Source organism: Phascolarctos cinereus, unplaced genomic scaffold (genome assembly GCF_003287225.1).
Source record: "Phascolarctos cinereus isolate Bilbo 61053 unplaced genomic scaffold, phaCin_HiC Scaffold_2;HRSCAF=192, whole genome shotgun sequence".
NCBI lineage: Eukaryota > Metazoa > Chordata > Mammalia > Diprotodontia > Phascolarctidae > Phascolarctos > Phascolarctos cinereus.
This window is the reverse complement of record NW_027555625.1, coordinates 111,542,328-111,569,363: the sequence shown is the minus strand read 5'-3', so window position 1 is coordinate 111,569,363 and position 27,036 is coordinate 111,542,328. Positions and strand designations below refer to the sequence as shown.

The following is a 27,036-nucleotide window of genomic DNA, read 5'->3' as shown; positions in this document are numbered from 1 at the left end:
TGCACTCATGCAGACAAGCCTCTCCTCTGTAATGCAGAGTTTTAAAAAGTTGTCAGAGGCATTGAAAGGTTAAATTATTTACTCAGGCTCCCTAAGCCAGTATGTAGTTAAGGCAGGACTTGAACCCCAGTTTTCTTGACTCCAAGAGGGAAGGGAGGGAAGGTAAAATGCATTTCTATAGTGCCTATTATGTGCTAGGCACTGTACCAAGCACTTTACAATTATCTCATTTGATCCTCACAACAACCCAGGAAGGTAGGTGCTACTATTCTTCCCATTTGACAGTTGAGGAAACTGAGGCATAAAAAGGTTAAGTGACTTGTCAAGAGTCACACAGCTTGTAAGTGTCTAAGGCTGCATACTTTCCCAGTCCCCCCAACCACTACTGCCCTCCCTCCCAAACTACCTGTTTTACTACTTCACATATATTTACATTTATTCACTTTATATTTGTTTTATATATTTATATATGTATTTGCTATCTCCTCATTATAATGTAAATTCCTTATGAGTAGGGATTGTTCCATTCTTTATAATCATATCTCCAGGGCCTACCGCATAGCAGGTAATTAATAAATACTTGCTGATTGATTGATTGATTGATTAACCTTCTATCTACTCCACCATTCTGAACCTTCCTTCATTGGTTGTTTTCAGTTGTGTCTGACTCTTTGTGACCCCATCTGGGGTTTTCTTGGCAAGGATACTAGAGTGGTTTGCCATTTCCTTCTCCAGCTCATTTTACAGATAAGGAACTGAGGCAAACAGGATTAAGTGACTTGCCCAGGGTCACACAGTTAATAAGTGTCTGAGGCTAGATTTGTACTCAGAAGATGAGTCTTCTTGCCTCCAGGCCTATCCCTCTATCCACTGAGGCACTAGCTGCCCTTGGTAGGTTAATATGTGTTCTTAAACCAAGAGTATAAGAATCATCCTTGTACTTTCCATTTGATCCTAAGATCTTAAAGAATCAAGCAATCAGTAATCATCTATTGAATACCCACTATGTGCCAGGCACTGAGGATACAAAGAAGAAAGTAAAGTCATCCCTGATCTCAAGAAACTTACATCCTAACAGGGGAGACATGTCTATATGTTCACACATACACCTATACACCCATACACACAAAACAGATATAAGGCTGGGGGAGGAGACAAGGCACTGGCAGTTAGGAGACCAGGAAAGGCCTTATGCAGAAAATGATATTGGGACTAAGTGTGGAAGACCAGGGTTCCAAAAGGCAGAGGTGGGGAGGAAGTACCTTCCAGGCAGAGTAACAGTCATGACAAATAGCTCCATCACACTGTCACATATGTCTCAGTGGGTGTGGAGGCAGCAGAGATGACCATCCTAATTTTAAAGCTGGAATGAGCATCAGAAAGAGAGTTGTCTTTGTATGTGACCAGAAAGCTTTCAATTCGATCCTTTAGCCCACTCAAAACTCATCTGATTCTAGATCTGAGCACCTTTAAAATCCTATTAGACTTCATTTACCAGAGCAGAAGTAGAATTAATCAGAAATTATTTGCTCCTTATCTGATTTTCCTAAGTCCTAGGATTTAGGCATTTGTAGAGAGATTTTAGCAGTGACCCACAAAGGCAAACACAATGTAGCTAGGTTACATAAACACAACAAAACCAATCCAACACAATCAAAGCACTGAGTAATTTCTAATGGTTTTCACAATAATATCCCCAGGTTTCACTTTATAAGCTCCCATTTTTGGCAGGATTTTGTGTTTTTGCTGCAAAAATTTTCTGTACTCAGAAAAAGCTTTAGCTAAAAACATTCTGGAAGAAACTATTTTTAGATGCTCTGCTTAGAACTGCAACAAATCTGTAAATTTTTGGCTAAGAAGAAATCATTCCCATGTCACAATGGAGAAAACACACAAGGAACAATTGTTGATCGACTCAAAGATGTCTCACATTTGGAGATGGGCCAGTTTTCACTCAGTCTTGAAAATGATCCTCCCTCCCTCCCCCCAATAACAGCACAGCTACGAACAGGCAGAATTTCTAATTTTAGTTTGGTGTTCAAATTAGAGTTCTTCACCACTCCTGAACAGGCACATTCTAAAGTAAGTTAATTTGCAAACAACTTTGACAAACAAATTGATGTATATTTACATGAAAGGAATAGGGAAGAAAAATGGAAACTCATTTGAAATTTGTTTAAACACCACCAAACAAGTTATGTGGGTGGGTATATATGACTTCTGAGAGATTATTGATCACTTTCAAATTAAATTAAGGACAAAGATGCCACTAAAATATCCCTTTGATGAGTTAGTTGGCATGGGAAGGCAGAGAGAAGATGGTGGGTAGTAATCAAACCATTCTAAATTCAATCCAACTAAATGAATCACAAAATTGCTTGAAAGGACACATCTATGCTTTTCACTCAACGTGATTTCTCTCACTGGGCTACTTGAATTTAAATAGAAATGGTCAGAAAGGGAAGAGCATGTTTCTTTGGTTCTATTTCATGTGAGCTATCATGTAAAACAGAAGGAGGAAGGCAAAAGCAAAGAGTAAACCAGAAAATTCCAAGTCCCTGAAAATGGAGGCTAATACTGAGTGTCTGGGTGGGGGTGACGGTGGGGTGGAGGTGGGAGGGGGATATTGCATTTTATTTTGAGAGTAATAGCTTCAGGACTAAGACACATATTCCAGAAATGGTGGAGGTGAAGTAACGTCTGATTAAGTCTTCTAATGTGAAAGATCTCTCAGGTGAATAAGGCCAGTCCTAGGATTGGAGAGTTATGACCACTGGGTTATCACCCCTTTGTATCCTAGAAGCATGAGACCAGTGCTTTACACATAGATGTTGTTCAATATGTGATGGTGATGATATTGATCTTGAACAGGATTCTGGTTTTGCTGATTTATACAGTAAGCAATTCTAGCATATAACCTTATTCCACTCTTGGCTTACTTAGCCTTACTGTTAATAGTACCAAGACCTGGTTGACAGGGCAACAGGAAAAAAGTCAAGAATAAGCCTCAGGATCTATGAAAGAGAGAGTTCTTTGGCAACACAGTTTGAATATGTGAGGGTTTGAAACTCCTGGAATGTCCTCTTCAATTCTGTCTGATTGTTTGCTAAACAATTTTAGACAGACTTCTGGGAGATACAGGATGTTTGTTTTTTAATCTGGATTACTGTAATAGCTACCTAACTGGCTTCTCTGTCTCATCTCTCCTCCTTCTAATCCAAACTACATGCAAATTAATTTTCCTAAAATACTGCTTTCATCACGTTATTCTTTTGTACAACAAACTTCAATGGCTTCCCCTGTTGTACAAATCCAAATTCCCTCTCTACAATATAGGCCCGATTATCTTGCCAATCTTATCTTATACTACTTCCCTACTTAACCCCTCCGCTCCAAGTAAACTAGTCTGCTCAGTGTCCCCTGAACATACTATGTGCATTTCTGCCCCATTTTGGAATATCTTCTCATCTTTTTTTCTAATTATCTGAATCCCTGACTTCAAGCTCACTTTAATCCTCATCCTCCTCCATGAAGACTTTGCTAATCCCCATGGTCTGTAGCGATAGCAATGTCCTCCTTTTCTGCGGCATTTACAATCCATACCACTCAACTGGCATTTAGTTATCTATTTAGACATGTAAGTAATGTCCTCCCAAATAGTCTATGGTTCCATAAGGGGAGAGACTACGCCTTCAAGTCAAGCCAACAAGTATTTATTGAATATTTACTATGTGCCAGGAACTGTGCTAAACACTGGGGACACAAACAAAGGCATAAATGGTCTTTACCTTCAAAGAAGCTCATATTCTAATGAGGGAGACAACATGCAAACAACTATGTACAAATAACAAATCTATACAGGATAAATTGGAGATAATCTCAGAGGAAAGACACTACTAGCATGGCTTCTACTTTTCTGAATCCCAAATAGTGCCTTCTAATTCAATTCAATAAATATTCATTATGTACCTAAAGAAAAAAAAAAAGATAAAACAGTTCCTGCCCTCAAGGAGTGTACATTTTACTCATGCATAATTGGTGCTCAGTAAATGTTTGCTGGTTGATTGACTGAAAAGGCTTTTTTTTTTATCTTGTTGGGAAATTCTCTACTTCACAATGCCAGTAATATTAACAAGCCATTTCCATCCAAAGAGTAGCTGTGACTGAAGTATTAATAAAACTCCATTTTCACTGCCAAGACTATCTAAGAGAACAGCATCGACCCTGTACTTCGATGCTTACAAAAGGCCCCCAGAGGATCTTGGTGTTGCCTACAGCAGCAGCCTAGGGAGGATTCATAGCAACAACAAACGGGAGAATATGCGCTGTGCTACCGGGGAGGGTGCTCCATGCTACTAATTTGTGGCCCAGGAGGCTGCAGTGGGGTCAGGGCAGAAGAGCCTAGCACCGTAGCCAAGGCAGGACAAGCCTGCTGCTGTCCCAGGCAGGGATATGAATCTGGGCAGCATAATCCAAGCAGCAGGAAACAATTTCAGAGGGAAGCTGGAGCTTTCCCCTCAACCCCATTCCTGTCAATCTTAAGAAAGCAGAAAATAAACAAATTAAGCCATTTTCTTATAATCAAATTGAGAGCTAATTTGAACATTCAACAATAACAACTGAAATTCAGAAAGCCCAGGGTTAAGAAGCCATCCATTTCCATAATTCCCTAGCTCGCTGAGATGGGGAGTTGGCATGTGGTATGCAGAACATTTGCAATCTGTATTATCCTAGCATGTCAACTCTCCTTTCCCCTACCCACCTCTCCTCCCCAATTAACAAATTAATCCTCTAAAAACAGAGAGGGCTGCAGAGGGTGAATCAGTTCTAGAAGTACAGGAGCATAAATCCACTTGGGGATTTGAAACAGAATATAATTTGGATGCATTTATGTTCCTCTACAAAGTCCAGCTCTAATGTGTGAAGAGGACCCTAAGTCCTACAAAGTAAGGCCAGTAAACCACCAAACCTGGCCGCAAGGACGGATCCAGACTAGACTGACCTTTTAAGGACAAGCGTAACTCAACAGAGAAAGGCTTGACCCCAGTACCAGTAGGCTAACTCCCTCATGATGAATTCTCTGCCATGGCAAATCATAAAGAAAATTACGCAATATGGATGTGGGGCCTGGGTAGCCCCTTCCCTTACTTCAGTGGCAGTGGCAGGGTGGTAGAAAAGAGAGCAGAGCTTGCTATATAAATAACGCTATTTTTAGGTTGGCCATAGACACTGGAGTGACAGTGTAGTGCAGTGGATAGACAGCTGGCCAGGAAGTCCTGGGTTCAGGTTCTACTTCTGACACTTCTGGCTGCATGACTCTGGGTAAGTCACTTAACCTCAGTGTTCCAGGCAACTCTCTAAGACTGTAAGTTGCAGAAAATGCACCAACCTGCATTGGTAGAGGGAGTTTCCTCACTTGGGAGTTCCCTATACCAATGAAATAACAGGTCTAATCCTTAACCTTTAAGATTAAAGCCCTTGTCTTAAACATTAACCTAATTTGTTCAGTGACCAATGCATAGAAATACTATTAAACAAATGAATCACACGAATCTTGATAGTCTTGGTATAAGCAAAATGTGTGTGAACGAGAGATAGAAAGAGACAGAGAGAGAGAATAGCAGTTAAGTAAAAAGATAAGGAAACAGGATAAGGAGGTACAGAAATTTTATGAAGAACTCAATAAGGCCCTTCAATTAAATTATTATTTAATCATATATGTAATCATATATATATAATTATAATTCTATAATAATAATTAAATTAAAGTATATGCTTTTATACTTAGTAGTTTCAATACAAAAGAGGGCTAGAAGAGGAAAATGAAAAATCTGTAGAAAAAAATGGTTCGGGGTAAGAAACTAAAGATGGCAATGACATTTATACGCATACTGCACAAAAGCTTTGCTCCTCTATAACAAGAATTCTTTCTTTAAGGAGGGTATTGGGAAGTGTTAGGTATGCCAAGCACAAAATAATATTGCAAGAAAGGTAACTGACAATATTTTAACAGAAAGGACATGATCGGCTATTGATGTGGGAGTAATTTTCCATTTATATGTAATATGTACCTATATAAATATATACATATATGTATGCATACAGATACATGTGTATTTATGTATATTGTGTGTATATACATATATATATATATATAATTGGAAAATGACTCCCACATCAGTAGCCAGTCGTATTCTTTCTGTTAAATATCATCAGTTTCTTTTCTTGTGATGTTATTTTGTGCTTGTGCGTCATTGCCATCTGTAGTTTCTTATATACATATATATATACATATATATATATGTATATATATATATGTATATATATATATATATATGTATGATTGGAAAATGATTCCCACATCAGTAGCTAGTTTATATACAGTAGCATCATGCATATTATACATGTGTATATGTATATATTTGTATGTATATATACATATATATGTATATATATATACACATACATTAAGGTGACTGGTTTGTTACAGCCTACAGCCAAATCAATGTCAAATCAGAGTAAAGAGTAACAATGAGAAGACACAACATACAATTAAAACAGCTCCAACTTGACCTATTTTTTTAAAAAAGCTATTTACTCTGGGAGATGCTGAAAAGAATAGTCATTAACATATATAATCATCATTTTCTAAGAAGTTTAACCAATGTAAATCAATTTCAACAAATAAGAGACCACAAAACGCTAGAAATTGCTTTAGCTAGCAGACTCTCTTTGCCAAAAGGAGGGATATGGCAGCCGAAAGCAATTCTGGTTTGGAATGTAAATTCATTTGTAAAATCTTATTGAGAATGGAGGAAGATAATGAGTAGTATCACCCCATAAAGCTGAGAGAAGCAGTAGATGGAAAAAAAAAAGTCTACAGAAAGCTTGACAGGAGATCCAAGCCAGCAAGATCATCTGAGAATATTTAAGGATGAAACTGGAAGCAAAACAAATAGGTAAAAAATGTAAAAGACTGGTCAGCATCTCTGTAATAGACTGTTTTCTCCAACAACGACGGTAAAGCCACCACATTTGGGCTCCTATACAGGACCTCCATGTGCTACATGAACAAAAAGAATTGATACTAAAGAAAACAAAGATAGGAAGGGCTGCTGGACTAAACCAGGTATGCACAGAAGTGGTCCATACTGCACGAGATAGAATTTTTTGAGGGTGAAGAGTGATTAACTCTCAAGATATCCAAAAGGGAAATGGGAATCAAAGATCTGGAAAACATCACAGACTTTATAAATGCAAAACCACTGAATATGAATAATTTAGTAGCTATCAACTCATTCCTATTTTCTCATCTCTTATAACAGAGGTTCGGGGGATCAGTGTTTGGGGACTGGCCAATGGTGTCTTATTCTGTGTGCTTGAGCAGCATACACTACACTCTGCCTTCTGTCAGGAAAAACGTTTCAAAGCTTGCAAAATCATATCCTAGTGTGATACTCCATCTAAGAACAGGAAAGGATAGAAACAACAAAGACAGAAGCAATAGCAGGCCATGAGCTCATGAGATACATGATGGTGGCTGGCCCTTGATGGGCAGCTAAAGCTGGAGCGGGGTGGGGCTTAAAGTCGTACTTGCTATCTAACTTAAACAAAAGAGAGAGCACCTGGGCCTAGTTGCTTTTGAATGCATTCTCAGCTCTGGCCTGTCAGCTGTATGAAAAACTCCTTTTCTTCACATGGTAAGGGGACTGGATGTAGAGTCCCTGTGCATGCTCTGAATTGGGTATCAGGGCCCTCTGATAACACATCTTTCTCGAAGCAGTCTCCCCATTCTCTTTCATGTTGACAACAAGGAGAGCATACTAACCACATTCTGAGGAGGCTCTGTTGGTCAGGCCTCATTACATTTACAAAATCTCCAGAAAAACAATCTGGACATTCATCAACGATATCTTTGATAAAGGTTTGAGAAGGGAAGAGGCAGACTTAAACAATATTCTACAGAAAATCACATCTTCATAATCACAAAAATGGCTGAAAGATAAAAAAAAAAAAAGGCTAGAAGTTAGGGTCTGAAAGGAATCCCTGCATGCCCTCTCTGCACAGCTGACAAACTCTTTAACTTGGTCAGGACAAGAAGGTTAGCAAGTAGGTTTCCAAATCCAGTTGACCTCGTCCCTACCCCTTCATAGTTAACCTATCCCCTGATAGCTTCAAAGTGTTCTGCTTAGCATCCTAACCAAGGCCACCCGTTTTGTTTGTTTGTCATGACAATCACTGTGAGAGTCAGGGAGGGTGAGGGTTGGGATGGGAGCCATTGTTTGAGATACTGTTTGGGGAATAAAAAAGGGAGGAGGGTAAAAGGAAGGGGTGTGCCTGGAAAGTCTGAAGTTTTTACACTGGGAGGGCTAAAGAAGAAAATAACTATTTGGCAAGAGAAAGAAGGCAACAGTTTTTGACAAAATTTCTCTCTCTCCATCTCTACTTTCCTCAATATTAATGAGTATGAATTCTCAACTGTATAAAGACTTGCTTGCTGCTGTTTGCGTCTCTCTCTTTTTTCTGGACTTAAAGAAAAAAAAGAAGAGATGTAATTATTATCAGCTCTTCATCAAAGGCAGCCAGGTGTCACAGTGAACAAAATATGAAGCACGGGATCTGGCATCAGAAGACTCGAGTTCAAATGTAGCCAAAGACATTTAGTAACTCTGTGACTCTGAGCAAGTCACTTAACTTCTATCCACCTCAGTTTCCTCATCTATAAAATGGGGATGAAAATAGTACTTAATTTCCCAAGGTTGTTGTGAGGATCAAATGATATGTTACATTTTCCTATATTGTCCCCAAGTCCTTGTTAGAATAAACTAGGAATTGTCTTATTTATCTTATTCTTTTTTTTTTTTTGCTTTTTGGTGAGGCAATCAGGGTTAAGTGACTTGCCCAAGGTCACACAGCTGGTAAGTGTCAAATGTTTGAGGCTGGATTTGAATTCAGGTCCTCCTGACTCCAAGGCCAGAACTCTATCTACTGTGCCACCTAGCTGCCCCTTTCTTTGTTCTTTTTCTTTTCTTTCTTTCTTTCTTTTTTTTGGTATCTTATTCTATTTTATTCAGCACCTATCACCAAGCTTAATGGTTATTGACTTTAATTTGAATTATAAAATTTGAGGCTTGGAGGGATTATGGGATCATAGATATAAAGCTAAAAGGGACATTAAAGGTCATCTAGTACAATGTTCTCCTCTTCCAGATAAAGAAACTAGCTCTAGAATGTTGAAGTGACTTGCCCAATGCCATACAGATAGCAAGGGGCAGAATAAAGATTTGAACCTACATCTTTTGACTCCAAATTCTGTTCTCTTTCCACTACACCACACTATCTTAGAAATCAACTATTCTTTGTTCAATCATTTTTCAGTCATGTTCAATTCTTTGTGACCCCATTTGGCGTTTTCTTGGCAAAGATAGAGGAGTGTTTTGCCATTTCCTTCTCCAGCTTATTTTTACAGATGAGGAAAGTGAGGCAAACAGGCATAAGTGACTTACCCAGGGTCACACAGCTAGTAAGTGTCTGAGGCCAGATTTGAACTCAGGAAGATGAGTCTTCCTGACTCCAGGCCTGGCTCTTTATCCACTGTGCCACCCCAAAATTAGAAATGATTTATTATACAAGTTCTATACTTAGCCACAAAGAAAACAGTCAGTCCACAGTGTCAGCAGGGTCAATAGCACACAGTGAAGTGAACTGATTTCAGGCAGGTAGACCTTGTATTAAGTCCTTTTTCAAAAAGAATTTAAATGGTAACAAGATTATTAGATCAGATGGTAGAGATAAGCATTCTGGACCGTGAAGGGCAGTGGTGTCAAACTCATATAGAGCTGGCAGCTACTAAACTGTATATGAGAATCTCAAATATTTCCCAATTATAACTTAATTTGGTTCCAGTGCACTCAGGAGTATTATGTGCCTCACACGGTCCACAGGTCACATGTTTTGACACCTCTGATGCAGAAGAGTCTTCCATACTGAGATACCACCTGAAGTTTTGAGCCAAGTGTGACTAGGGTTTTAGGCATTCCAATTCTGATTCTGCAGTCTCTGGGTCAGCACAGTCAAGCTAGCTGGAGCTCGGCTTCATCTTTCTCCTTATGTTAAGCCTATGTAATTCCTCCTTGTTCCTTCAACTTGGCTCTCATGGAAGAGTAGAAAAGAGAAAAAATAGTATGGTACTAAGATCCAGCCCTGTAGTTTTACATATGACACAATCCTTTGTCCAAGGTTACACAGCTAGTCATCAGCACAGCCAGGACCAGGACCAAGTCTTATGATTCCTAGTAAAGTGCTCACATAGTCTCTGATCAACATTAATTCTTTTTGCTAATTTAGCTGGAATCTCATGCTTTGCTTCACTGCAGCAGACTTTTCCAGGTTAAATTTATTTCATTTCCAATGGTTCCTTTGGGCTCTTTACACCTTACCCAGAAAGAGAGATTCACAGCCTGCAACTCTTGTTTTCCTAAAGAGGGGGAAAAAAAGGTGTGTGATTAAGCCATGGTCTTCCTCACCTTCAGTGTATAGTGAATTTTCACTAAGTTACTGTTTCCAAACTGTTATAGATTAAGAACCCCAGGGAGATGCAAAATTTTTAAAGAAATCAGAGAATCTATATGGGCACCAAAGTCATTTTGATCTTTATTTAGCTCTAAAAAAAAATGCAGTATGACTCAGTTTAATAAGCCAACAAATCTGTGGATTGAATAAATACATCTCACACATATATTTACTTCTATATTTCAAATGTATATAGATGCTATTATGAGTAATCAAAATGCAAATGTATTTTAAAGTTTTACTGAGTTCATAAAAGCTTTTTGCCATTATGTACATTCTCAATGAACCGTACAATACTACTTCTTATATGAGGGAAGGAGTTGTGAATTTTTTTTTTAACTTTGTAAAAAGGACCTCAGCAAGGGAAGATTTCTATATACTGGGGCAAAGCAAAGAAAACAGAACCAGGAAAATAATATTCACAATGGCTACCACAATATAAATGGAAAGAACACATGCACACAAATTAAAACTGCAATCTATGTAATTTTGGATTAGGCCCCAAAGAAAAGATAGACATCAAACCTCTCTCCCGTCTTTGCAGAGGCAGGGGACTATGGGTGGGAAGCACAACATATATTTGGTTGATGTTTTGGTTAATTTCGCTGAACTATTCTTTTTCCTTTTTCATTATTACTTTTAGTTATTAAATGATAGTTCACTGGGTAGGGTAGGGGAAGGATATATTGGGAAATTGAGGTGATATAAAGACAAAAAATAATGAAATTTATTTTTAAGAGGCCCTTCTCTATTGGAGCATAGCCCATCCAAAGCACAGTAAAAGGACAACTAGATTTCTTTCTGATTCTCCTTAATTATTCTACCACTGGATTCTAGTTGATGGGTGTTATAAATGCTAGCTAGGCACAGGACAGCCCATATTTATTCTAACTCAAGATGCTCTTGGTAGAAAGTCAATAATCTTAATGTCTGTCCTGGAATCTCCTTCTGCAGAATTATCCTGAAAATGAAGAGGTTGTAGACATACACAAGTAAAGGAAGGCACTTCCCTTCTTCTTTCCAAAGAAAAGGTTCAGAAATATGAGGCTGTGATGGCATTCTTTTTTCAGTGCTGCTTATGATCAACTGTGTGACCTTTGCCAAATACAAGAATCTTTTTCTGTTTATCCTTTCTGTTGTTTACTAATGAGAGTTAGAAGTAGGAGTCAATGGCCATGAGAAATAGCACCCTCTAGGGCAGGGGTGGGGAATCAAGGGACCTGAAACAGACCACAGGACACAGTGCCAACTTTACATTTGGTGGCAGTATTAGAAGGGTATCAGAAAAGTCATTCTGCCCTCAAACAGCTGTCCCATCCCAGGGCTACAATGCTTGAAATTCTATTCTTAGAGATTTTTTTTTTTAATTCAGAAAGTACCCTTTCCTCTACATGCCTTCAGGTAAGAAACACTGAGAGTAGAGAAAAGGAAGACAAAAGATAACACTCACTTCATAATTTTGCCTACTCTCAGTCTAACCTAAGCATGACCACAATAATTCAGCTGCAATGGAACCTTGTGGCTTACTGACATAAATAAGCCAGAGCTGGATTTAGAAATGTTCTTACCTTAGAATAGTATTTATGGTAGAAATGTTGTCTGTATAATGATAATGTACCAATCAACAAACTAGGCTCAATTTATAAAATATATAGTGGTCTAATTATTTTCCCTCTGTGATTAAGGTTACCTTACGCTATTTAACAGGAATCTCAGGCATAATTATCAAGATGAATAGCTACCTCTGGTTGTCAGAGAAATGCTTATAATTTATATAAATCAGAAACACTTTTGGATAGATAACTTTGAACTAAAATGAAGTTGTTACTAAGTCCTAGGAATATGAAACAACCAGTTGATGTTATCAGGGTCTTTTCTGTGACCAGAATGGTACTAGTCATCGTTTAAAGAGGTCACAGGATGAAATAAATTATGCAAATGTCAACCCAGTTCCCAAATTAAATTCCCTCCATGTGTATTAGGCAGGATTTCAACTCAGGTCTTCTTGGGATAGTGCTCTATCCACTACATAAGCTAGCTGCCTAAGTATCCAATAGAATATAATTGGCAAGATGAGATCCTTCACATTAAAGATAATCGTGCACTATAAGGCCAACACACTAGAGTAGAAGAAATCTGTTCTAGTTTCAGTTCTGCCACTAACTAGCCCTGTGGCTTTGGGCAAATTACTTAATATCCCTAAGCTTCAGGTTCCTCATCTGTAGAACACGGATCATTGTACCTGCTCTGCTTAGCTCAAAGGATCAGTATTAGGCTTGAATAAGATAACGGATAGGAAAGTGATTTTGTAAGCTCTAAAGTGCCATACAAATATAAAGTATTATTATTATCATCTCATCACAGGCACTTATAAAAACAATAATACCGGAATGTAATTTCAGAAACAGATTGCTATATCCATAATCCATTCTCTGGGCTCTTTAAATGAAGGACAAAGCTCAGACGGGAAGAGAGGAAAAGAGAATGAAAACTGATGCCAAGATGAACACCCATATATAAACTACTTTGAAACTTCCCTTTCCATTCCTTTATCCTAAGCGACTAACCTTCTAGAGTGGATGGATCAAGTGATTCCAGAGCTAGAAAAGGCTCTCTTAATGCCTACACCCCACCCAGCACTCTTCAGAAACCCCTTTTGAAACAGATTTGATTTCTGAGTATCCTGCCATTTCTTTAGGTTATCCTTTCCCACAATAACATTTGAGGTGGGGGTTAGGATAGTAGTTCACAAACTGATTATTGTTAATTAGGCATCAAAGGCTCAGTAGGGAATCAACTGAGAAGCTAATTTCTTTTTCTTTTCTTTTTTCTTTTTTTATTAATTTATTTTGATTTATCAACAATCACTTCCATAAGATTTTGAGTTTTAAATTTTTCTCCCTCTCCCTTCCCTCCTCTCTCCCCTCCCTCCTCTCTCCTCAAGATGGCTTGCAATCTGATATAGGCTATACATATACATTCCTATTAAACATATTTTCACATTGGTGATGTTGTACAGAAGAATTAGAACCAATAGGAGGAACCAACCATCAGAAGGAGGAAACAAAACAAAACAGAAGAAAAAAATAGCAAATAGTAAGTATGCTTTGATCTGCATTCAAACTCCACAGTTCTTTCTTTGGATGTGGATAGTATTTTCCATCATGAGACCTTTAGAGATGTCTTAGATCCTTGCATTGCTGAGAAGGGCTACGTCTATCAGTATTAGTCACTGCAGAATATGGCTGTAATTGTGTACAACATTCTCTTGGTTCTGCTCATTTCACTCAGCATCAGACCATATCTTTCTCAGCATCAGACCAAATCTTTCCACGTTTTTCTAAAGTCAGCCTGTTCATCATTTCTTATAGCACAATAGTATTCCATTACTGAATATCACAACTTGTTCAGCCATTCCCCAACTGATGGGCATTCCCTCAATTTCCAATTCTTTGCCACCACAAAAAGAGCTGCTCTAAATATTTTTGTACATGTGGGTCCTTTTCCCATTTGTATGGATCTCTTTGGGATACAGCCCTAGAAGTTCTATTGCTGGATCAAAGGGTATGCACATTTTTATAGCCCTAGAGAAGCTGATTTCTAAGGGCTTTGAAGAGAAAAGAGTTTCCTTAACTTCTTCCTGGGAGATTGTGCAGACTGGGTATTTGATTTAATTTATCTATCCTGACTATGGAATATTTACAGGTAGCTAACACCAACAACAATAATAATTATAATTATAATATGAACTAGCATTTATATGCTGCTTTAACATTTGCAAAGTACATCTACAAGAAGGAGGACTACTCATTTAACAGGTGAAGAAACCAAAATAAACAATGTATAAAGAACTGATTCAGAAATAAAGAAGTACTTGTCCACTATGAAACTGAGTAATCTAGCTGAGACCCCTTGTTGTATATGCAAGTAGACAAAATCTAACTAATTTATTTGCCTGGACTGTAGTTTGAAGGATGTTGTTTTACCATTAGTGGTCTAATGATGTGATTATAATTTATCTGAATTCAATAATGTAAAACTTAAATATTTAACCTGCACTTGGATAGATCTGGGTCTATCTTTGTTAACTGGCTAGTGAAATTGTAACCAGTATTATTTCTACCTTGAACTGATCAACCCAGATTTTCTTTGTTCAGTAAATATCCATAAAGAATATCAGGGTATAAATAAGAAGGATTGTCCTATGTGGCTGAGTTCAGTGCAGTAAGAGCTTAATAAATGCTTGCTGTGTGCCTGGCCACTTTTCCTCAATACACCATTACTCTGTCAGTCACCAGGGCAACACTGGAGTCATTCTCAACTTCCCCATTCTCCCTCACCCCACATACCCAATCAGGTGTCAGGTTTTGTCAATTTTACCTGAACATCTCTCACTTCTCTCTCCTTCTCTCTATTCACACAGCCACCACCCTCTCATCTGGACCACTGGAATAGCCTACTGATTGTTCTGCCTCCATTTTCTATTGCCTCCAAACCATCTTCTACTCAGATGCTGATGTGATTTCCTTAAGGCACAGGTCCAGCTATTTCACATCCCTACTGAATAAACTCTTCTAGGGTGGAAGTGAGTTATTCTTAACTTTCTTTGTGTCACAACCCTCTGTGATAGTCTGGTGAAGCCTATGGATTCCTTCTCAGAATAATATTTTTAAATGAATAAAATAAAATGCATAGGATTACCAAGGAAACCAGTTATCCTGAAACATAGTTATAAAAAAAAAGTGTGCAGATTCAGGTTAAGAACTCCTGCTCTAGTGGCTGTCTGTGGTATTGAGGGGCAAATATGAACCCTTATATTTTTCATTTCAAGTGCTTTGCAACTTGGTTCCCACTTATCTTTCCAACATCACTATACTTTAGTCTCTTTCATACTCTCCATTAGATTGTGAGCTCCTTGAGGGCAGGGACTGTCTTTTTCCTCCTTTCGTAACCCCAGCACTTAACACAGTGCCAGGTACATAGCAAGTACTTAATAAATGTTTATTGAATGATTGATTGATTTGGTCTTTATTCCAGCTAAACTGTCTTTCTTGCTATTTTTACTTTTTTTTTTTTTTGGTTATAGGCAGCAGGGTTAAGTGACTTGCCCAGGGTCACACAGCTAGTGTTATGTGTCTGAGGCCGGATTTGAAGTCAGTGTGCTGAATCTAGGGCCAGTGCTCTATGCACTTTGCCACCTAGCTGTCCCTTTCTCGCTATTTTTCATGCATGATATTCCATTTCCTGTCTTTTTTGCCCCAAGTCTAAAACATACTCCATTCCTGCCTCTACCTCAAGGAATCTCTAGTTTCCTTCAAAGCTCAGCTCATGAGTTATGAGGCCCCCAGTTGCTAAGGCCTCTGTCCCCAGAAATTACCTTGTATTTACTTTTTAAATATTTGTATTTATATGTTTTTCCCCTGATAGAATGTAAGCTCCTTGAGCATAGGAACTGTTTTGTTTTTGTTTTGTATCCCCAGTACCTACCCAAAGCACACAATAAGCACTTATTATGCTAATTAAGTTTGTTTAATTGACTGACCTTACTTCAGAGATATATGTGAACATTGTTATCATAGAACTCAAAAATCAGAGATAAAGCATCTTCCCTCACACACACACACACACACACACACACACACACACACACACAGAACTTAATGATAATATAAACACAATTAATAATAGAGTATGTTATTTGGTTAGAAGAAACATTTCTCAGATCTTTGTTTTCACTAGAAAAGGCAAGGGATCAAAGCAGTGCCTAATTTCAAAGTTTGAATTCAGTAACTGGAAGCAAACATTATGAATTAAAAAAATAAACAGATAAGTTAGTAGACAGCCTTCCTCTCCTTCATTCCTCTATGCATTGATTATTTGGCTAATATTTTTGCCCATAAATCTCATAAAACTGTGCCCAAATTAAATCCTGTCTCTTAAATTTATACAAAAGACATCTCGACACTAATGAGTGGCTCCCTGAAGATACCTTTTGTCCATGATAATCCTATTCTTTGAGTGCCAGTACATTCAGGAAAAGCCCCAATGGTTGTTAATTCAGCCAGTTTTTGAGTGGTTCCTCCAGTAATACGTGATCCCAGGCCAAAAAGGAAATGACAATCTAGTTAGAGAGGTATGTCATGTACATATGAAACAGCCAAATGGGATCGACTATACCTGCAGTTTCATACTTAGATACTTTTCGAGCTCTTTGGGTCTTCCCTGAACCAATGAAATTGCACAACTAGGAGACCAAACAATTGTCAGCAAACAATTGCCAAATAATGAGATGGCTGCCAAAGGCAACACTGGTTTAGAGAATAAACTAATCTGCAAATTCTCACAAAGAAGGATGACCAACAATTATGAGCCGTATTATCTCATTTTTGGTTTTTTTGTTATTTAATCATTTTTAATTATAACTGACCCTTCATAACTCCTAAGCAGAGAAAAGCAGTGGAGAGTAATGTCAGTTTAAAGAAAATATATCAAGATATCCAGAGACATAAAGTCATCCCAACGACATTAAAGGATGAAAATGGAAAGACTCCAAATAGAAGAAAAATTGAACACAATTTTCAAAAGCCCTTTTTACAAACTTTTCTCTATTGAGAATAGTGGAACCACAACCCTTTGACCCTGGCATCACGGACCCCCAAATGCTTTATAGATGTTAGAAATGGCACTGAAAAGAACAAAGATGGGAAAAGCAGCCAGACTGGACCAAGTATGGTTAGAAGAGATTCATGCCAGAGGCAATAATACAATTGTGAGGGCAGCTGGGGACCATTATGCAAAATACATACCGGAGGGAAAGATATAAAAAATGTGAGAAAAAAATCTCAGATCCTGTTAATATTGAAAAAGCTGACCTAAGAGAACATTAATAGCTATTAACCTATATGCCTACCCTACTGTCTATACAAAATGAGAGTGATCAGGGGTATTGGGAAAAGCTGGCTTTCATAAGCAGATGGAGAGTATAAGATTGCATTGTGCTAAGCATCAGTTGATTATAAAAAGGCCACTTGATTCAACAAAACTAAATCCCATTTTACAAGTTTTTTTACATAAAGATATCTTCCATACACACATTAAGATCATTCAGGATTTCCTGGAAGATGTAATAACAGAAATAACCCTGTTCACTAAGCCTCTGATTATAAAAAGCAAAGTGAGTCATAAAGCAGGTATTTGCCACCACAATGGAGGAAATCCAGAAGAGAGTCCAGGTTGAGAAGGGAGTCCCTGTGGATGGTGAGGTCCTCCACAAGCTCCTGTTTGTGGATGATACTGTGTTCCTTCCAGTCTATTGCTGAGCTTCCTGGAAGAGATCTGTAATCACTCAGAGAAGTCTGGCTTGTCCATCTGCATTGGAAAAAACCAAGTGACTGAAGAATGACTATTGTCTAGATTTTAACATGTATTTGGATGGACACATGACAGAACCTGTGCAACAGTGTATGGGAAAGATATATAAAGCATTCACTAAGCACTCATTATGGGCAAAGCACTATGCTAAGTGCTGAGGATACAAATGGAAAAAAGTAAGGTAGTCCCTCTTCTCAAAGAGCTCACATTCTAATCAGAGAGAAGACACATGGAGAAGGTTTCAGCTGTGAGTCAAATGGAACAGTCTCATGGTCCTGGGGTGCCGCAGCAAAACAGATGTTAGCGATTCTTTTTAAATATTATTTCCACTGATAAAATTATATTGGTTTCTGGAACCATTTGACAATACCAAGGACTTTGGTGGCAAGAATTTTCTTTTCTGGGTCTTTAGTAGCTGTGCCTATAGCACTTGTAGGAACAGTTGCCAGGCTGAATCTCCATAGGAGTTGTTTCCCAGGATGATGGCCGAGGGCACAGGGCTGGAAATATTACTATTTCCAGAGCTCTTGGGCTCAGAGTCCTAGGCTGTCTCTGTCAGGAGGTGAGGGGAGAAGGTGGTCAGGGTAGTGGTGGTGATGGTACTAGTGGTGGTTTGACTTGAGGATAATGAACTGGGCCCAGAATGGAAAAAGATAATAGGAGACTAGATCACTTTCAGGAAATTGCAAAGTCTTTTTACTGATCCCAAGCTTCTCTCAAAAGCAAAGGCCCATCTTTCAAATACTGACATTTTGCCAATATTGCTGTATGGTAGCAAGACACAAAATATTACTACCTCTGAAGAATTTAAGATAAGTTATCAATCAGAGGTCAATAAACAGGTGCATGAGAAGACTGTAATACATAACCAGTGAGAAACTCTTAAGAAGGATAAGGGTAAGAGAGGTCATCAAGGAATTGTATGAAATGCAGAGAACATGGGCTGGTTGCATCGCAAGAGTAAGGGAAAATAAGTGGACAGCCCGGGTGCTCCACTGGTATCCTTCAAAATGTCAGGAGAAAATACAGAAAGTCTCTAGCATGTTTGGTGGATACTCTGTGGCAAGTTTTTGCGTAAAAATGGACAAGAGTCCCAGAGGATGGGCAGACATAGATCTGCATCGTTGTTGGGAACTACCAAATTGTTAAATCACAGATTCTTTTTTTTTAAATTTTATTAATTTATTTTGATTTATCAATAATCACTTCCATATGCTTTTGAGTTTAAAATTTTTTTCCCCCTTCCTCCCCACCACCTTCCCCAAGACAGCACACAATCTGATATAGTCTATACATTTACATTCCTATTAAACATTTTCACATTAGTGGTGTTGTAAGTAAAAATTAAAACCAATAGGAAGAACCATCAGAAAGAGGAAACAAAACTCAACAGAAGAGAAAAAACATAGCAATTCAGTTTTCACAGTTCTTTCTTTGGATGTGGATAGCATTTTCCATCACGAGGCCTCTGGAGATGTCTTAGATCCTTGTATCGCTGGGAAGGGTTAAATTTATCAGTATTAGTCATTGCATAATGTGGCTGTAATTGTGTACAATATTCTTTTGGTTCTGCTCACTTCACTCAGCATTAGACCATACAAGTCTTTCCAGGTTTTTCTGAAGTCAGCCTGTTCATCATTTCTTATAGCACAATAGTATTACATTACATTCATATACCACAACTTGCTCAGCCATTCCCCAATTGATGGGCATCCTCTCAATTTCCAATTCTTTGCCACCACAAAAAGAGCTGCCAGGAATATTTTTGTACATGTGGGTCCTTTTTCCATTTGTATGATCTCTTTGGGATACAGCCCTAGAAGTGCTATTGCTGGGTGAAAGGGTATACACATTTTTATAGTCCTTTGGGCATAGTTCCAAATTGTTCTCCAAAATGGTTGAATCATTTCACAACTCCACCAACAAGGCATTAGTGTTCCAATTTTCCCACATCTTCTCCAACATTTTTCATTTTCATGTTTTGTCATGTTGGCCAATCTGATAGGTGTGATGTGGTACCTCAGAGTTGTTTTGATTTGCATTTCTCTAATCAATAATGTAAATTACAGATTCTTAAGAGAGTATTGAGTACAAGATGAATGGAGAATTATCATATGGAGAGGGGAGGACATTTCAGAAGGGAGAAACAGTGGGAAAAAAAAGGCAGTGGAGGCGATACAGTACCCATACAGAGTTTGGGAGGGAGAGCAGTATGCCTAAATAGACAGTTCACACAGAAGAAGGTTCATGTGGGGTTTAGATGGTGGAATCAGGAAAGACAGGTTGGTGTCAGACTGCAGAGTTACAGGTGAAGATGTTTAGACTATATCATGTAGATAATGAATAGGAGATATATAACATATGTGTATCCAGGGGTCACATATTGCTGCTTCTTAGCAGAGCTGCTTTACATAGCTTAAAATCTGAAGTACAATGTAACAGTTTCTTCAACATCTAATGGATTTGTGATTTTGTCAACAGGGAGCTTGTACTCCTACAGTGGTGCAAACTGCAATTCACTCATATCTACTCATCATGTGTAACTCTTATTTATGCTTTTCTGCACATTCTACATGAGGGCCCACCTAATGTGCTAAAGAACTGTCTCTAGGTCACTGGGTATGCAGGAATACAAATGCAACACCAGGTTTGCCCCTCGTTCCCACTATATGACAAACTCATCTATTTTCTGTTCATATAGTTCTTTAATAATATCTTTTATGAAGATTTTTGTATGCAATTCTTTGTTGAGAATATATTAGACTCTTTATGTCAACCATACATCTCTCCATTGTTCTTTGGATGACCCACAGTTTTGATTTCTTAAATATTATGATATTCCATGATTCATGACAATATAGCGTCAACTGATGCAACCTAAGGAAAAATGGTATTAAAAAGAATCGGTTTTTGTTTCAGGAAGAAGCTTGAGGTCAGTAAAAATGCTACATAATTTCTTGAAAACCATTCACCCTTTCTCTTCCTTGTACTCAATTTTAGGCCCTATTGATTGTCTATAGTGACCAGATCTATGGGTTTTCCTTACAACTATATATCATAGTCTAGACAATAATCTTCATCCACTTGGTTTTTCTTGTGTACATAGTTGAGCTGAACTACTGAGTGATTATGGAACTCCTCCAAGTTGGTCTATAATACTTTGGGCTCTTCTGCAATCACAATAATGTCATATGTATACAAGTGCATCTGGAGGCCGTCTTCATCTATAGGGAATGACTTTTCCACTTGGATTCTGTGCAAGACCTATTCTATTACACCGACAAATGTCCTTGGTGAGTGTATGCTCTTTTTTATGTCTTGATTAATAATAGAGGATCAACAAATGGCTATTTCTATTTTTGCATTTATCAAGGAATATTTTATGATTTTAATATATTCCTGGAAGATAGTTCATGAAGGAATATCTTTAAGGTGGTATTTTGCTTTGATAAATTTGCTGCTTTTTGCAGACAGTTGTGTAACTGTAAAGATGTTTTTTCCAACAGAATTTTACTTGACAGAGCCTTAATATTTCCTTTTCATATTTTCATCAAGGATTCTCTCAGTACCTATATAGATTATCCTTATACATATTTTGTAAGGATGAGAAAATAGGTGTATAGGTTACTAATATCCACTTGATTGTATTTGGGGGTGGGGTAGTAATAATAAAGTAGGAAATTGTTTTCCAATAGTTTGAAATTTCCCTTCTTTCAGATATGTTGAGCATAGATTCCTCAATGCTTTCAAAATTACGTCACCTCCAGCACAGATATGAATGTTTATGTACACCTGATATGGTTTGGCTGCTTTCCCATCTTTGACTTCTTTTCTACTTCCTTACATAGCCCATTGAGGACTGAGATGGTTGAGTTCAAATGTGGCTGCACTGTCACTGATGGAGAAAACATTTTATTGTAGAAATCTTGACAGATCAGTTATATATCTGTCTGTTCCTTGTCCTCCTTTTAGTTTAATCCCTAAATGCTCTTTGTTTTTTTTGGGGGGTGAGGCAATTGGAGTTAAGTGACTTGCTCCGGGTCACACAGCTAGTCAAACTAGTCAAGTGTCTGGTCTGAGGCCGGATTTGAACTGAAGTCCTCCTGACTCCAGGCTCAGTGCTCTATCTACTGTGCCACCTAGCTGTCCCAATCCTTAAATACTCTTGAGATGATTTGATTTAACTGGGTATCACACCAAGCTTTGCATAACTCATTTCCTTGTCCACTACTTCTTGCTATTACATGTAGTAATAGTGTTCATAATCTTATACTACACTTCTCTGTGAAATGTCATAAATTTCTAAACCAGTATTGCCTTTGGCTACCATACCTCTTTACTTGGCAAAAAGATCAAGTATTTGCTAACTGCATAACTACTAGATTTCTAAGCTATATGGCCCTCCTTGTTGCATTGGTTGATTGATTAAACTTCCATAGCAAATGGCGCCAGTCTGTGTTGGTTTACCTATATCCCCTTTTAAAGACAATAACAGCTTACTGAAATACATTAGATGTGAGGTATTTTAATTGTAAGCTGTGTCTTCTCAGTTTAATTCTTTCTAATTTGATGTTGATTTTCATCTTTGCTCTAACAAGTTGATAGTCTGACTAAACACAGAAAGCTAATTTGCTAACAACTGTCACATCAGTAATTTAGCCATTTCCTATCTGTTAAGACAATACAGCAGCAATGCTGAAGAAATCACTAGCTGAGTGCCTGTTTAAGCAACCATTATGTTAGTCAACTCTGTTGGCACTGTAGAAGGTCAAGACTCTCAAGATAAAAATTAAATGTTATGTAGAGGGCTTTTCCTTTTTGATCAATAAAACTATTTAAAATTTAAAACCCAAAGAAAAGTTACTGGATAGCTTGGTTTGATATCAGCTCCAGAATCATTAGTCAAAGCCTTCACCAGATTTCTAATGAAGAGCCTGTCACTGACTGGGCAATAGATGGAGAGGGCCTATTTCACAAAAGCCTTCCATTGTGGGTTTAGGGTGCAGAGAGAGTCTGCCATTCATGCATATCATATATATATATAGACATGTCACCAAATAGCTCATGTTTCGATTATAAAGTAATTTCTTTCATCTCTTGTGGCAAATCGAATTCTGGCTTTTCCTCAGATCTCAGTAGGGATCAGTTCCCAATGTCCTTAAGGAAGTTCATAGAAGGAGAAGAGGCCCATGATTTCTAATAGGTCATGCTAAACTGAGGCAACAAATCAAGAAGACTCAAGTCTTTTAAAAAGAAGATTCCCAAAGGAAGGAGTCTGAAGGCAATGATAGCTAATGACCCCTCAAACAGCTAAAGATCAAATGAGATAACAGGAAAATAGGGGGGCAGGGGATAAGGAGTGGGGGGATGATAGAAGGGAGGGCAGATTGGGGGAGGGGGTAATCAGAAGCAATCACTTCTGAGGAGGGACAGGGTCAAAAGAGAGAATAGAATAAACGGGGGGGGGGATAGGATGAAGGGAAATACAGTTAGTTTTTCACAGCATGACTACTATGGCGGTGTTTTGCATGACTACACAAGTATAACCTGAATCGAGTTGCTTGCCTTCTCAATGATGGTGGGTGGGGAGGGAGGAAGGGAGAAATTTTGGAACCCAAAATTTTAAAAACAAATGTTAAAAATTGTTTTCACATGGGGCAGCTAGGTGGCGCAGTGGATAGAGCACCAGCCCTGGATTCAGGAGAACCTGAGTTCAAATAACACTTACTAGCTGTGTGACCCTGGGCAAGTCACTTAACCCCATTGCCTAGCCAAAAAAAAAAAACTGTTTTCACATGCAACTGGGAAATAAGATATACCGGCAATGGGGTACAGAAATCTATCCTGCCCTACAGGAAAATAGAAGGGGAAGGGGATAAGAGAAGGGAGTGGGGGAGATACAAGAGAGAGCAGATTAGGGGAAAGGGTATTCAGACTGCATACTGTCTTGCGGTAGGAGGAGGGGTGAGATGGTGAGAAAATTTGGAACTCAAAATCTTGTGGAAGTGAATGTTGGAAACTAAAAATAAATAAATTAATAAATGTTTAATTAAAAAAAAAAGATCAAATGAGATATCTGTAAAAGGTGCTTAGCACAGTGCCCAGCATGTAGTAGGCACTATATGAATGCTTGCTCTTTTCCCTTTCTCCTTCCCCTAAAGCATTTTGTTCCCTTCATTAATCTTATATTCATATAATTCATATATATTCACACTCATATAATCATTACATCTTCTTACTTGTCTGAAGAGCTGGGTACTATCAGTGGACATAGCCCTTGCCTTTAAAGGATCTCAAAATCTCTTACATAACAATAAGGATAACACTAACAAGATGATAAACAGTCTGTTATATTTCTCTAAAACTTTAATATTTATAAAGTACTTGTTCCATGACAGCCCTGTGAGGTAGGTCATCATCATCATCATCATCATCATCATCATCATCATCATCATCATCATCTATATGGCACTTTAAACACACATCTTATCTAATTTGAACTGTGTACCACTAGAGAGGAATTCAAATACCATTATCCTCATTTTTCGAGAAAAGGAAAGTGAGATTGAGAGATCCTAAGTGGCTGTACATGGTCACCCAGCTAGTAGAATTCACAATCAGTCTTCCTGACTCCAGGCCCACCATGCTATCCATGATGGCTATGCTTTAGGTACAATCATTTTTTATTTTACTGATGAAGAAATGAAGGCTCAAAAAATTGAATTAAAGTCAAGAGATTCAGATCTCCTGACTTCAGGAATAGTTAGAGCAGTAGCTAGGCCAAACCACACATGGGACAGTTTAGTTGAGGGTAGGGATGGAAAGGACAAAAGGACTAGTGGGGGATCCAGAGGACAGTCTGATGGAGGGAAAGAGGTAATGAAAATTAGGAGGAAGCTAGAATCCCACAGGAGTGGCTATGTTTCAGGATAAGACAGCAATTAGACTACTGTTGGGGAGGAAATGGGAAAGCACTCTCTCCGTTACTCGGTCCCCTTGAGATGAGGAAGGAAACATTTCTCTCCTCTCACCCAATCATCATGTTAGCCCCATGGGCTGGGGCCCCATATGTCCCAACCTGGTTATAGCACTAGTTCCAGTGTCTTCATTCTATTGCACACTGTGATGATGTCTATCAGAGCTACCACAGAACTTTATTCAAGCTATTTACAACCAGAGTGTCTTTCTAAAAAATCAACGAACAAGCATTTATGAAGTGTTTACTGTGTGCCAGGAACTGTCCTAGGCGTTTGGGATACAAAGACAACTGGGAAATTGTCCTTACCCTCAAGTACCTCACCCTCAGGCTTGACCCTTCTAACAGGGGCAACTACATACAGGTACATACAAAATACATATAAAACTGATACAAGATAACCTTGAGGGGGAAGGCATCAGGAACTGGGAGAAACAGGCAAGATAGCCCTATAATTTCATGAGAAAAAAAATCATTGTTAAAAAGATGGCTTTGCTCCAAAAATAAATAAATAAATAAAATAAAAAGAGAAAGAAAAAAGATGAATAATTTGGATAAATATACCATCTATCTAATTTTTTAGAATGGCAAGATACAGCATGGAAGTGGATAAACAACTGACTTTGAAATCAGGAAGAGCTAGGTTCAAATCTTTCCTTCAACACATATTGGCTGTATAACTGGGCAAATCACCTAATCTCTGAGTGACTCAGTTTAATTCTCTAAGATTATAAAGTGCTGAGCAGTTGCTGATATGCATTGGTAGAGGGAGTTCCTTCACCAAGAGTTCCACATATGGGGGAGATCAGAGGTCTGGTTCCTTATCCCCATCAAAATTAAAAATCAAGAAGTATAATGGATTGCCTTTAAGAAATAACAAAATTCTCTTAATGACCCTGAACTATTCTCTAAAACACAGACCTATCTTATTTTTAACTAACCATAACAGAATAAAAATTTCACTCCACTCTTCTTAATAATTTGACGAAAAATAAATAAAATTTGATTATTTTAGTCATCAAAGTACTTGGGAGGACAATTGGGGTTAGATCGGTCTAGCTGAGTAGGAAACTTTCTATGGGAAGCAACCTATTCATCTCAAAAGGCTGACAACTACTTCTACATCTGTAAATTGGGATAACAGCAGTTGCATGGCCCCTTCACAGGAATATTATAAGAATTAATGAGATTATGCTCATAAAGCTCTTTGAACTACATAGATGAAAGGTACTAATTATCAATAATCGGTGGATTTATTCTTTCCTTAAATTTCCTCCGTGCCTGTTCTTGGTCAGAGCTAGACAAGATCTTTAGGTTCAGTCTTGGCTTGTCCAATTGAGACAGCAGGCCAAGTCAGAACAATTACAGAGCATCATGAGCATTTCTTTTTTCAAATTTATACTAGTAAGACTAAACACATTTTTAAGAAAGATTCCCATACAGAGAACTGAGAACCACTTAGAAAACCACAACTGATGCTGGCATCTCTTCACTTAATTATAAAGAAGACCAAATAAGTCATTTTTGGATTTGTCATAAAAAATATTCAGTAATGATTCAGGAAACCATCATGTAGACAATCTGCCAGCCTGAGTTATGACAACAATCTGGAAGTGACCACATTAAAAAGAAAGGAAATAACCCAGAAATAACTGGAAGTTTTAGGATTTAAAATTATTATAGAAAGATGCTTATTTATTTTTACACAAAACATTTGTAATAAGCCAGACTTAATAATCAGAGGACCTTACCTTACAGAATAGCTGGAGATGTGGTGGATTACCCCTTGGTAAAATTAATTAAGTTGCCAAAGTTTGCAAAAATGCTTTATGCATTTTTCATTTGATCCTACCAATAACTTTATGCAAGTTGTGTGATTACCTCTGTTTTACAGGTGAGAATACTGAGGCTGTGAGAAGTAACACAGGTATTAATTATCTAAAAGAGGATTTGAACCCAAGTCTTCCTCAATCCAAACTTGGTGTTCTATCCACTGTACCATACTGCCTCTTTGAGAAGGCTTTGCAGAGGATGTGTCTTAAGTTGGTTTTCAAAGGATGAATGAAATGCCCAGAGTTGCTTCTGAGGCAACATGGAGTAGCAGAGGGAATACTACA

General features: G+C 38.0%; 1 protein-coding gene across 3 annotated transcripts in view; it reads right to left on the bottom strand.

The window, feature by feature from the left end:
* Positions 1–27,036, bottom strand: part of COMMD1 (copper metabolism domain containing 1) — a 240,780-nt gene that overhangs the window by 36,520 nt on the left and 177,224 nt on the right. Inside the window, exon 3 of one of the 3 annotated variants that reach the window (XM_078149538.1) lies at positions 10,440–10,477. The exons of the other annotated variants lie outside the window; for them this stretch is intronic. Within the exon in view, the coding sequence (XP_078005664.1) occupies positions 10,454–10,477 (24 nt within the window). The 3' untranslated portion in view covers positions 10,440–10,453. The remainder of the gene's footprint in view (positions 1–10,439; positions 10,478–27,036) is intronic. 3 annotated transcript variants of the gene reach the window in all.